General features: G+C 38.2%; 1 protein-coding gene across 2 annotated transcripts in view; it reads right to left on the bottom strand.

The window, feature by feature from the left end:
* Positions 1 to 14,271, bottom strand: part of ARHGAP42 (Rho GTPase activating protein 42) — a 280,435-nt gene that overhangs the window by 184,747 nt on the left and 81,417 nt on the right. For both annotated transcript variants that reach the window (XR_014815100.1, XM_021062699.2), the window contains exon 3: positions 917 to 978. Coding sequence is in view for 1 of the 2 variants with exons in the window: in XM_021062699.2 (XP_020918358.1) it covers positions 917 to 978 (62 nt within the window). In the remaining variant the exon portion in view is untranslated. The remainder of the gene's footprint in view (positions 1 to 916; positions 979 to 14,271) is intronic.

Raw genomic sequence — 14,271 nt, 5'->3', positions numbered from 1 at the left:
AGAAAAAAAAAAAAAAATTGCTCTCCCTCATCCCTTGAGGAAAATGACACCAAACCACGCTGTGTTTCTAGCATAGTCCACGACTCAAGCCTTGTGTTGATGTTTATGGATAACTCCCCAACAGAAAGGTGAAGGCAGTGATGCCAAAAATAATGTTTTAAACAAGTCTACAAGCCTCACTGTACCTGACAACCAATATCTTTACCACCATCAACATTTATTTATTATGTATCAGGTACTATTCTAAATGCTTTACAATAATCCTGTGGGGTATACACTACTATTTTTCCCACATACAAATGAGCAGCCTGGGTCATAGACAGGGGCCTTCACAGAACTCTGAATACAACAGGTACAAAATCATATCTGCGAGTGAATAAATGTATTACTAATAACTATACTCTGATACTGTTGCATAAGTTAATCTGTCAACCTAGAATGCTTTCCCATTCTTGCTAGCCCAGCAAAGTCCTCCAAGCCTTCAAGACCCAATTCAATGTGACCTTTTCAAGAAAGTCTCCTGCTAACATTCTGGCAAAGTTAGTTGCTCCTTCTAAAAATTGCCTTTAATACCTGTAATGTGTCTTCATTATAACACTAAGGTTATTTAGAAGTCTGCTCAATTAGAATGGGTTTCTTAATGGCAGTATGTTCAATATTTTTAATTCCCAGAACAATTAAACAGAGAGTAAAATGAATGTAATTTATATCTGCTGAACAAATGAAATAAAAAGAAATGGTATATCTTATTATTAATTAATATTTGATAATCATCCCCACAAATCTTTTCTGTAACATTCAGTTCATGTATCAATTTATAAACCTTCGTATGGCCGTGTCTAATTCAGAAGGTCTACTCTTTCTTTCAATCTGTCCAAACAAAGCATTCTTCTTAAGAAATTGGGAAGAGACTTACCAGTCTTCTCCTTTCTTCTTCAACTGCGATGAGTAGTCTTGCAAATTCTTTTAGTGACTGAGCTATTTGGAAGATAAATTAAAAAAAAAAAAAAGCATTAACTCTTTACACTGATAATACCTAATTGCACAAGAACAAACATTACAATAAAGATACTTATACATTTGTGGAGTTCCCATCGTGGCGCAGTGGTTAACGAATCTGACTAGGAACCATGAGGTTGCAGGTTCGACCCCTGCCCTTGCTCAGTGGGTTAACGATCTGGTGTTGCCGTGAGCTGTGGTGTAGGTCGCAGATGCGGCTCGGATCCCGCGTTGCTGTGGCTCTGGCGTAGGCTGGCAGCTACAGCTCCGATTCGACCCCTAGCCTGGGAACCTCCATATGCCTCGGCCCAAGAAATGGCAAAAAGACAAAAAAAAAAAAAGATACTTATACATTTGTATATATTCTGTGGTTTTATGCTTTTATAAGCATAAAATAGTATATACAATAGGATTTCAATGACTAAAGCTCCAGATAAGAGATGTCTGTGTGCTACAAATTGAAGTTTAGCACATGTCGAATATAATGATTTTCTTCAAAGACACTAAGGAAATATAGCTAATACATTTAATAAATAAAATGTACACACTAATAAATAAAAGTGTAGTACTGAAATCATTTCTAAATAGAATCCTACAAATAATAAAATCTACATTAAATCTATCAGAAACAATGAATCCAGTACTATTTAGTTGTACTTACTAGCAGCCAGTAACGCAAGGTCTCCCAGTGACTTCTTTCTAGAAGCTCAACACTTATAGATACTTAAAAACTAATTCTGTAGTCTGTATTACTGTATTACTCTCATATCCAAGTTACTTCAGATCTCTGCTAGTCAGGGTGGTCAGAGGATCACTAGCACTGGCATTTTAGGAGCTTGTTAGATATGCAGACTTCCAGGGCCTACCCCAGAATCCGCATTTCAACAGGATCCCCAGGTGATCCCTTTGCCCATTAAAGTTGAGAAGCACTGCTTTAAGAAAACTACCTAAATTGAACCTACATTGAGCCTACATTGTTGTGGCTTGGGAAAAGGATCAAGTGTTCAGAAACTTTGGGAGGACAAACCAAAAAGTAGGCAGTTACAGCAGCGTGTTCTTTTACAAAACACAGTGCCACACAGCAACTGTCAAAAGAGTAATTCATCCATATCAATTTCTGTACTTTATACTTAATACGAATTATTAACTAAAATCAGAATGTTTGGAAGACAAAACTAACAAAACAAATAAGGTGAATGCAAAATTCATTGCAATCTATGCCTCGGGCCTTCCCTTCCATGTCCTCATTCTTTAGGCTCCCACCTCATCCTTCACTCATACTAGTACAGAAAACACCCTGTGAAACCAGAAGTCTAGGAAGTCTGGCATAAAGTCTATAATAAAGGCAGGTGAGTGAGGACCACAAATTAAAAGTCTCAGCAACCAAATTTATTAAGGAAGAAAAAATGTTTTCCGTTTAAGAATTTAAAAGTATGGTCTCAGATTTCTTTTTCTCTCTTTTCAGAACTACTAAGCTTACACTAAACTGATTTGAAATGAAACCCCCATGATTACTCCACACTGTATTCAGTTACCAAAACAGAAATACAAGAATTACTTGCACCTGAAACTCTGAGACTAACACGACATTTTAAGTCAACTATACTCCAATAAAATTTAAAAAAGAAAAAGAAACCAAAGGGTTACCAAGGAGACTCCAATTGATGTGCTAAACACATTAATGGCCTCAGAGTTGAGTCATTTTTTTCAAGTGTTCAGAAAATGTGACTTTAATTTCTGCAAAATTAACTATCAAGGCTACAATTCAACCCAGTTTTGACAATACAAACTGAGGAGAAAGACATTTTACAAATGCACAGATTTTTAACTGGAGTGTACAATAATAGCATATTATAAGTCTGTACTTTTGGTAAAGAAAGAATACAGTCAGCATCCTGCCACTGATCTACTGCCACTGGAGACATGCTGATGAACCCAAAAATAAAGTCAACAAAACTCTGCATGATGGAAGGTAATATTAACATGCCTACAGAGGAAGAAGCCAAGAGCTATGTCAGTTTGGGCTATAGAAATCCGAGGCAGCAGGCACTCCTAAGGTGAGAAAGTCAGAGGAGATATAAAAAGAAAAAGAAGTTGAAAGTTTCATTAAGAAGCATTTTAACCCCAGATTTTTTAACTCAGTGCCTCCCAACCTTTTTAATGAATATTAAAACAAACAAAAGACCTTAGCTCCATATGTTTCCTTTTATCAGAAGCTATTGGTTAACACACTCTAACAAAATGTGGGAACGAACATGAGAAGAGGATACGAATTTTAGAAAAGCAAAGAGGCAAATGGAATTCTCAGGACAACACAGAGCAATTCTAGGACAACAGCTGTGCCAGAGATCCAAAGAGGCTCTGTCAACACTGGAGCAATAGGTTAGAAGCTCCAGGAAAGGTCTCCAGAGAAACAAAAATAGAACTGATCAATATTCTGCATGTCTAAATGTCATGAGAGGAAATTTACATTATTATTATTATTATTTTTTTTTTTTGTAAAGAAAACTCAAAGGACAGGGAGTTCCCGTCCTGGTGCAGTGGAAACGAATCCAACTAGGAACCATGAGGTTGCAGGTTCGATCCCTGGCCTTGTTCAGTGGGTTAAGGATCTGGCATTGCCGTGAGCTGTGGTGTAGGTTGCAGACACAGCTTGGATCCTGTGTTGCTGTGGCTGTGTCGTAGGCTGGCAGCTACAGCTCTGTTTTGACACCTAGCCTGGGAACTTCCATATGCTGTGGGTGCGGCCCTAAAAAGCAAAAAGGAAAGAAAATTCAAAGGTAATTATAGTCAGTGATTAAAAATATTCTGGGGTGGGGGGGGCGCAATCCAGAAAGATCCAAAAGCAAAACCTGAATCTGCTGCATGCTGCCAAATATTTACATAGAATTTTCATTATATTCAGCATAGTAAGTAATCTAGAGACGATTAAAAGTAATACGGGAGGGTGTGCCTAGGTTATCTGCAAATACTATGAGATTTTGTATAAGGGACTAGAGCATATGTGGGTTCTGGAATCTGGGGGGTACAAGAACCAATCCCCTGCAAATACCAAGAAGGGCCAACAGAATTAACTCCTGGGAAAACAAAGTTTTACAACTAACACAATCAAAATAATTGAAATAACTGAGCTGTGAGTAATATGTACAAAGTCACTGAAATATAAACATTAAACATTGAATTAATTTTGCCCAAATTACATTTTAACTCTACTGAAAGAGAAATGAGCATGCAAGATAGTATGAACTCAAGACATGGTGTGACAACAGTATGAAGTGAAAGGATGGTATCTAACACGCAAAAAAGAAAGAAAAATCAAGAAGTAGCAGGAGTTTCCTGGTGGCCTAGCAGTTAAGGATTCAGCATTGTCACTGCTGTGGCTCAGGTTCAATCCCTGGCCTGGGGACTTCTGAATGTTGGCACAGCCAAAAAAAAAGAAAAGAAAAAGAAGTAGCAAGATAATAACGGCCTTGAAAGAAATAGAAGAATGGCTAAAAGTTCAAAGTGGGCTTTCTGAGGAATTAAATGGTGGGGACTGGTAGAAGAAGAGATTGCTACTTTCTGTTAAGCCTAAGAAATAAAATCTATAATTTTTTAAACAAATAACGAAAAAGAAAACATGCTATAAATGCTTTATTTTCCTACTATCCTACACCCTAAGAGGACACAGATCACATTTTAATTTTCTCCAAGGATTAAATAAATATCTACCATATAGAAGCCTGTCAACAGGTTTGATTTGGGATTGGCAGGGTCTATTAGAACCTCCCACTTGGTCAACCCAGAAAACATTCACTGGCCCCTGCAGCAGTGCCCTAGTATTCCCAGGAAGAATTTTACCATGTTGACCTTGGAAGTCTATGGGCTCTCCCAAGGTAACAATTACTCCAAAATTGTGGAATTGCTGATTGAAAGATTTTGGTTACAAGGAAGGAACCTCAGATGCTCGTATTGCTGTTGTACCTCTTTGTCCAAAATTTAATGATGCTATTTTCTGGCTTTACTTGAATGGTCTTCTGGTCTGTTTCCCTTGAAAGTACTATTTATAGACTCAGTATGGTAACAGTAGATTATAATGAGAATGTCTGAGGAGAAAATTTAATATGCAAGAATGTTTGCAGACATGCAAAAGCAACTGCAATACTGGTTCCTCGCACCAAAAACTACTCTTCCTCAAATAGTTTTTCTGAGTCTGCCTCAATCTAACAATAACTTATATTCCCTCTTTTTCTTTGGTTGATTTTTCAGGGATTTGGCTTCAAAAAACTAACATTGTTTTCTTTAAATATTATAGTCCCAGTTCTATAAATACAGATTGTTTCTTGGTCCAAATGAAGATTGTAGGTTCATCATTTGATTGCTAAGAAAATGAACTTCCAGGAACACTAAATAATTTATTTCAAGAATTAGGGACAGGTGCCTACTAACTTTTTTAATGTCTATCTCTTGTTTTTCCCTAAAGCTTTTTATTTATAATGATGTCAAAGTATCCCATTCATAGTTTACTAAGCACAACATAAGACAGAAAACAAGAATTAACATTCCTGTACGGCAGGTATAAATTAATTCAAGGTATTATCAAGTAAATTGGGTTTTAGGAGAAAAGGCTGACAGACAGCCAGTCACTTCCCTGCCTGCCCCATCCTCAGAGTCTAACAGGTACCTCAGGCACAAATCAGGCAGATCCAAGCTGCCTAGTTAATGTACCCTAGCAACACTCTAGCAATTAGAAGCCAGTATTAGAACCTCTGGAGCACAGACTCACAAATGGCTTAAGAGACCATAAAAACTGGAGGTGGTCTATTCTCTACCATTCACTGGGCAAAAAACATACACAAAATGACTCTCCCAGCACCCATTACAGGGCCTTATACAAAACAGCTACTGACTTTGTGACCGCTTGAGCCATCTGTTCTCAGACTTTCCTTAAGGAAAATTTGAAAACATGTTTATCATATGCAAATTTCTGATACCCCAATACTTTCTCTTACCATCAATTATTTGTGATGCTTCATATTTTACTGAAGAACATGCACATAAATAAAAACCACTGTATTATCTGATTGGGGGTGGAGGTGGGGGTAGACAAACATTGACTATAACAGCTGGTCTTGCCGTTATAGATTTTGACCATACATAAGTGGCATGACAGGCATTTGATTTAGTGAGAGCAATATTCCAAAAACAATACTTAATACACAGTGGGATTTCAATAGATGAATTTAACAATACATTCCCACATAAGGAGAAACATATCAACTCTTATTCTAGACTTCATAAAATATTATGAAAAGGATAGGCCAGATACTTTGGAAAATTATGTTAGCTATCCACATTCTTGCCACCTGCAGGAAACTTTCCTGGCTGTATTCACCAGTAATAATCTTTCCCCTTCCTGACCATCTGGACCATGAGATTTCTGGAGAGCAATCAAAATACAGTTTTATATATAAATTTTAACTTTCAAAAAAAATGTACTGAGGTCAAGAACATTACTATAGGTTTCCTTCTTATCTCCACAATGTGATATTGAAAAAACATGTTTGGAACAAAAGAAATCTATTATTCAGTTGCATTTATGACAGGTCTCAAGAGCATAAACATTCACAAAGACAAAAGTTGAATTATATCAAGATAGCAAGGAAGTACAATAGAGTGGCTTCTGTGTTTACCAACACCGTAAATTCTGAAACATTCCTGAACTGTCTAAAATATCTATTTCCTAACAATCTTTTCAGCAGGCTTAAATTCACCCTATTATTTTTGTGGAAATAATTGTTTAGTGTCTGGAAGTAAGAATGAGTGAGAATAAAGAACATTATTCCTTGTTTCTTGTTGACATAACTCCACTGCTTTAAGTACTAAGCATCATGCACTATTAAATGTTTCAACACTTGAACAGCTGGGGCTTTACAGATTTCAAAACTAGAAGATTTTTCGGTTATTTTTCAAAGTATGTTTCTCTTGCAGCTAACCAACATTTATATCACAGTTGGACAACGGTGTGTTAAATATTTCTCTTAGAAGTCTTTCCTCAAACCTAAACAGCATAAACATAAACTCAAAAAAAAAAAGTCAGATCACATACACAATTACATCAACACATTTTTTTCACTTTATTAGAGTGAACCAATCACTTATGAAATTCAGATAAGTTGATGACGGGAAATGGGTTCACAGTAGGATTTAGACTTGGTTAAATCTCAAGGAAAACATGAAAACCTGTAAAAAGTCTATAAAAGCCAGACTGAACCAATGCAGTCATATTTTATAAGTCCAGAAGATGCCGCAACAGTCACTTGACTTTTCTATTTCAGTGTGCAGAGGCTCTGTCAAGCTTTTTCTTATCCTCTTGGCACTGACTTTTCATGAAGAGTAGAAGCAAGGCAGTAAAATGTCAGTGTTTAAATGAGGATGTGAGCCAGAGCAGGTGAATGTATCATATCCTTCTAGGCTACATGGAGAAAAATCAGAATAGAATCAACCTATAGAGCCAAGGGACACTCAGCATTACACTCCACCAGCATGTAATGGTCTAACAGAGTATTACATCAGCAATTCATGCCTGGAACTCCCACTGAGGGAGTTTTAATTCTTTGAACACAAAGATCAAAGGTAGCCTAGTGGAGGAAGTATCCAATGGAAACTTTTAGTTCAGGAACAATTTCACCCATAAACAAAGCAAGCAGCATGGGCAGCTTGTGGTATTCCTGAATGATAAACACTATGTCTGCCAAACAGAGAGTGATGTAAAAATCAGTATCAAATCTCCCAACCAGATATTGCAAGTCTTTGGTAACCATTAACACCCTCCTGTCCACTCTGTTTGCAAGACTGGCATTTTTTGCAACCACACACTCTAGTTATTATTTTCTGGGAGCCTCAATATCAAACAAGATTTTTCCACTTTTTTTGTGGCTTCAAGCTCCATGGATGCCTAGTTGCAAAGCCAATAAACTGCTTCCTAAACCAACGGAAAAAAGTCCCACTGCAGGATGCTGGCAGGTCATTGGAATACAGTACTAAGAGGACCTGATTTTTCTTCTAGCACTTCACAGGCCTGTGAAATCTAAGGTCTCATGGAAACACCACAAACTTCATTCTTTTTGAGGTAACTAAACTGGCTTCTCCACAATGTCCTCCAGGTGGTCAGTCTTTTTTGTAATTGCTAAACAAATCACAAAACAAAACTAATCTTGAAAATAAGCCCTGAAAAACTTGCATTTAAATTCTTTTTTTAGGAGTTCCCATCATGGCCCAGCAGTGAACGAACCCGACTAGCATCCATGAGGATGCCGGTTCGATCCCTGGCCTCACTTGGTGGGGTAAGGATCATGAGCTGCGGTGTAGGTCGCAGATGAGGCTTGGATTCCACATTGCTGTGACTCTGGTGTAGGCCAGCAGCTTCAGCTCCCACTGGACCCCTAGCCTGGGAACCTCCATATGCCTCAGGTGTGGCCCTAAAAAGACAAAAAAAAAAAAAATCTTCTTTTATATCCTACCTATGCATCCTTGTGCAGCACTGTATTCAGGTGAACTAAACATGAGATATATCAAGTTGGAAAAGCATATTAGTATTATTTTAGTAATAAAGTTAAATATTATAGCATAGCTTTCTAATTAAGGATTAAAGAATAATATGAAATGCAAAGCCTACAAATGAAAACAGTCATAAAATTAAACTTTTATCCAGTGGACCAGGTACTCTGCACAGAGTTAATTAAAAACTGCCTTGTCTCTGCTTCATCACTTGTTCCATACTGCCATCAGGTGTGCTATAATTGATATGTCTGGTACCTAGGTGCCCAGCGCAGACTCTGAACAGGACACACAGACAGAATCCTCACTTTGGAATCCATCAGTTTAATAGCAAGTGATTTCCTTCTGCTTTATCTTGTTCCTATTTATCATCTCACCATACGATCCAGACTCTTTGCTGGGGTTATAATCAGTAATGAGGTCTCCTTCTAAATTCCCAACTCCTGTTCCCAGCCTCCCTCTATACTTGGTTTTTGACATTCCTTGGGTCCCCAGGCACTAACCCATGCTTTACTCTGATCTATCAACATGGCGCCCTGCACTGGCCGCCACTGCATCTTTGGGCTGAGTTCAGAACTTGTGGCCAAACTGTCAATCTTTCACTCTTTTCTGGTCTAACCAGATACTTCAGTCTGGTTTCTCTTATCCTCGCTAGCATACCAACTAGATTCAAAAGACAAAAACTGCCTTCTGTAAGCAAGGAGTTTCACCTCTAAAAGGGAGATACTACTACTAGTAGTGATTAGATAGATAGATAGATAGATAGATATGTAAATCTAGATTTAGACTGGTTTGTTATTTTAAATAGATATAAATATAAAACATAATAATCAGCATAAGGCCAAATTTTGGCAAATGAATACATACAAACAAAGGCAGACTTTCAGTTTTACACAATTTTAAAACTTTATTCCAGCTGGTTTCTCCCAAGACTTCATCACATTATGCATTTCTTCGAATGAATTTCATCTAAATCCTAGTAAAGATCTTTTACTATGAGATTTTATGAAGATGTAATAAGTATTGTTGTGCAGAACATAGTCTGAAAGTCACATATATTTTTTAGTTTTCTTTCTCATGTTAGAAAATGAAGACCCATGTTCTTCTGGTGGTGCCTTGTTTTCATTTTTGTTTTGTTTTGTAGTGTTTGACCTGTTTCCCAAAGCCAAAACAACTCTCAATTCAGAAACTATTTTCCCAAGGTGTAGATAGACCACTCCCACTTTGGAGCACCTCTATAAAGAGATAGGAATGTTACATAAACTGTCACTTAATGCCCACACAATGATACAAGGCACTGAAGCAGGTGTTGTCTTCAGTACACAGATGAGAAAAAGGTCAGTGAGCTGGAGTAGCTTGCCCCATGAACTCACAGCCAGTAAGAAGAGAAGCAAGTATTTGGTTTTGATTATTTGATTCCAAAGTCTATTTTCTTCCAGCAAACCATTATTGCCAAAGGGGGTAGGGGAGTGGATAAAAGGTAGTGCCAGCCTACTACCCTGCTTCATTACAGGAAAAAACAGGCTTATCGTCTTTAAAGGCAAACAGAGCCAGAGCTATTTGCACTTAGAGGATAGTCAGGCGCCAAGCATCCTGCCTAAAAGGGAACAATCAGTAATTTGCTGCTGACAAACAAGCATTTACACCAAGTACACCGCCCCCACCCTTACTGCCATCAGGAACTGACCTCTCAACACTCCTTCACATTCCACAATGACTAAAGCACCCCATTCATACTCCTCCTCTGCACCCAATCCTCCTGCCACCACCCTATGGAAGCTTCAACATCCGTTTCCTCACCCAATATGCAGCTTCTCTCTTCCACAACCTCTTACCCTCCAATGCCCTTCTCTCTGCTGTAATTCATACTCCCACAAGGACACGAAGAGTTCAAGTGATCTAACCTCTTCGCTTCTGCGTCTTGGCAATCGTTCTATTTCACTCAAGTTTACTCCTCATCTGTTTCCCACAGTGGCTATCTAAAAAAGAATTTTCTCCTTTCTCAAGAACCCAGCCCCAACCTTCCCTCACCCACATCAGATGGCCAGGCCTCCTGCTTCTCTGAGAGAAGTTCCAGACTCTCTGATCGATGCCATCTCTATTCATTCTTTTCCACTTGCCTGTCTCAGAGGAAGGGTCCTCTTCCTCTCAGAAGCTAACTCCCTGTGAAGCTTCTAATCTCACCCTTCACCATCTCCAGCTACATCTTGCTCTCAATCTCTCTGTCATTTCCTCCATCACTCCTCTATCCTCACCAGTTATTTCTCCTTCTTCTAGTCTACAACTTACTCCAAGGGACTCCTAGCTTCATGAAGGAAGAAGAGCAGGAAGACATGGGGGTGGGGAAGAATTTGGGAACAGGTGCCAGAACTGTGCACAACTCTTTAATCCTTACCATACCCTAAGAGGCGCTCACAAGTAAAACACCCCAATCTTCTGTCACCATTCTGTTTTTCGAATAATGAAAACTGCAGTGTAGGTTACCTAATATGCCATGTCATAGAGTTAAACTTTGAACTCAAATAAGCCCACCTGAAATTTATTCACTTTCCCTCTACTCTAGGCATAGTCCCACAACCCCAGCTCACTACTCTGCATTTACCAAATTCAATTACATATCCTGGGCATATCTACTAGGGATTTTGTCTGCATCCCAAAAATTAACATGTACCAAAACTTAACTCATAACTCTGTTCCACCTCCAGGAATCCTGGCCCTATACAAACACATAAATGGGCTCATAACACCATTCTCCTAATAACCCAAGTGATGGATTATTCTCAGTCCTTCCTTCCACACATTCACTCGCCAAATGCTATTGATCTTTCTCCTCCACTCTTCTTCCATACCCATGTAAAAGCATCATTCTCTGCTGTACTATTACAACAACCTAGTTATTGGTTTCCCAGCTCCTATGGCTGCAACTCACCATAGGTACCGATGGTCAGAATAAAATTCCTAAAGGGTACCTTTGATTATATCATAATCAACTCAAAAACTTGAATGAGTAAATAAAGTCCAAACTACATATTGCAAGGGATCTGGAGTCTCCATAATAGTCATAGGTACCTTTTCAAGAATGTTAGCCTCAGATGCTACTACTTCTAATCTCTAACTTAATACTTTGAAACTACTAGACCTTCCTAACGTATCCCATTTCCATGTCTTTCCATTAACTACATTTCGTAGGCTGTATCTTAAAGCCTAGATCTTAGAACCCAGCTCAAATAACATCCTCTTTTTGAGCATCTTCTGCTGTCCCTTCTCCAGCCTTGCTGCTCCCACAGCATTTCTGTTCTTACTACTATACCTAAAGCACTCAGAAAACTCTCCCAAGTATTATAGTGATTATATCACAAAGCTATTTTTGACCCCTTCTATTTTACAAAAACAAAAAACAAACAAAACAAACAAAAAAAAACAGGTATCCATAGGTTACATTATAAAGTCAGGATACCCATGTTCCATTTTATCCCAGGCACAAACCCAGAGAAATGGCCAAGGAAAACATTTTAGGAAAAGAAAAACTTGGAGTTCCCGTCGTGGCTCAGTGGTTAACGAATCCGACTAGGAACCATGAGGTTGTGGGTTTGATCCCTGGCCTTGCTCAGTGGGTTAAGGATCCCGCATTGCTGTGGCTATAATGTAGGCTGGCGGCTACAGCTCCGATTCAACCCCTAGCCTGGGAACCTCCATATGCCGCAGGAGTGGCCCTAGAAAAAGGCAAAAAGACAAAAACAAAAGAAAAGAAAAACTTATCTGGGACAGTCTTCTTAAATCTTCCATAAGGCAGTTAGAATAACCTTTTAAAAATGCAAATATGATGTCATTTCTCAGATTAATGCCCTGCAAGGGCTTCTCATTGTCTTCGGGTTAAAAGTCCACATCCCTAACATGACCTATTAGGTCTTGTCTACCTGCCCATAACCTTGACATATGCCATTTCCCCCATGGCTGTTTCCTTTCCTTCCCAAGGCCTTCATTCATCCTTCCCTTGACCTAGAATGTTTTCCGTTACCCTTCACCTACCACTTCCTTATGGGTGATTTAAACATCCCTTCCCCAGAGTGGCTTCCCCTCATCTTCCCACTCATCTAACCAGGGGTGGTCTACCTTAAGTACATTCTCTTAGCATAATGTACTTTGCTTTTGTTGCATTCAACACAATTGTGACTTAACTGTAATTGGATGTTTAACGTTGGTCAACCAAAGAAAACATAAGTAATAAACTACTTAAGCCATCGATGGTGACTTAGACCCAGTTGGCAACTGAATACTTATAGAAATAGTGAGTTTTACCAACAGGAAATAGAGACATAAACAGGTTAAAAAAGAATGGAAGAAAGCTATAAAATCAAGTTTCTGACTCTAATCTCTGGTCCTTTTGCTGGTTAAAGTAATCAGATTAGGCCCCAAATGGAGTTACTTATGCAAAACTTGACATCAGCAAACCAAAATTTAAGTTTTCAGGCTGGCTCTTCCAGAAAAGGAAGGCCTAAGTCAACCAATCACCACTTGCCCGCTCAGCACAAATTACCTAAGCCAGCTCTAAAAATTCCCTTTGCTCCATATAAGGACAGTAATCAACAAGGCAAATGCCCAGTATTAACTTCCTTATTCTTCATCACTTTGGCCTAAAAACCTAAAAATCTCTTACCTCACGCAGCTCTGTGAAGCTCCTTTCTATCAGCCACAATGGATGCTGAATAAAGCCGATTAAGATCTTTAAAATTTACTCTATTGAATACTACTCAGCCATAAAAAAGGATGAAATTTTGCTATTTGCAGCAACATGGATAATGGACAGACTTAGAGGGTATTAGGCTAAGTAACACAAGACAGAGAAAGACAAATACTGTATGACATCATTACATGTGCAATCTAAAAAATACAACAAACTAGTGATTATAATGAAAAAGAAGCAAACTCAGTGGTAATCAATGGGGAGAGGGCCTTTTACTAAGGGATTCAAACTATTATGTATAAAATACACTACAAGGATATATGGCACAATGCAGAGAATATAGACAATGTTGTATAATAACTATAAATGGAGTATAACCTTTAAAAATTGTGAATCACTGTATCATATACCTATAACATATAATATCGTACATCAACTACACTTCAATAAATACATTTTAAAAACCAAGTAAATTTCAATCTTAAAAATCATTTAAAAATTTTACTCAATTGAATTTTGTTCTTTAACACACTTTAACCTATTGCTCTTACAGAACAAAACTATCCTATTAGTCTTCAACAGGTCATGGCTGCTTCATCGCACGTTTTATTCAGTAGATTCTCTGAGAGTCAGGCCACTCAACTTTTTCACCTCTCTACAGAAGACCGCTTTTGACTATAAATGTGCCAGAAGTACTGATTTGGGGCATACCAATAAATAGTAGAGTAAGTCACTTTTGCAAATACAGAATTTGCAAATAATGAGGATCAATTGTATATTTCTGCATCTTAGAAATATTTGGGCCACAGCATTCATTTCACTGCCTAGTTATTTTGTTGAATTTCTTGAGCTATCATAAGTCACTAACCATAGATAAAAGTTCTCTTTCCCGCTCCATCCACTCGCCCTGAAATAACCCCCTTTTAAGTTATGCTATCCTAAAAGAAGACTATTGCTACCATCTTATCCTTTCGTCTGTATACTCCATGAGGGCAAAAGCCTTGACTACTCTTTTCACCCCCAGGTACCTGAGAACTGACATGGAGCTT

Source organism: Sus scrofa, chromosome 9 (assembly GCF_054392235.1).
Source record: "Sus scrofa isolate SSC_HxYL_T2T_F1_AM1 chromosome 9, Sscrofa_HxYL_maternal_Yorkshire_Landrace_v2.0, whole genome shotgun sequence".
Taxonomy (NCBI): Eukaryota; Metazoa; Chordata; class Mammalia; order Artiodactyla; family Suidae; genus Sus; species Sus scrofa.
This window is presented reverse-complemented; position numbering and strand designations above follow the sequence as displayed.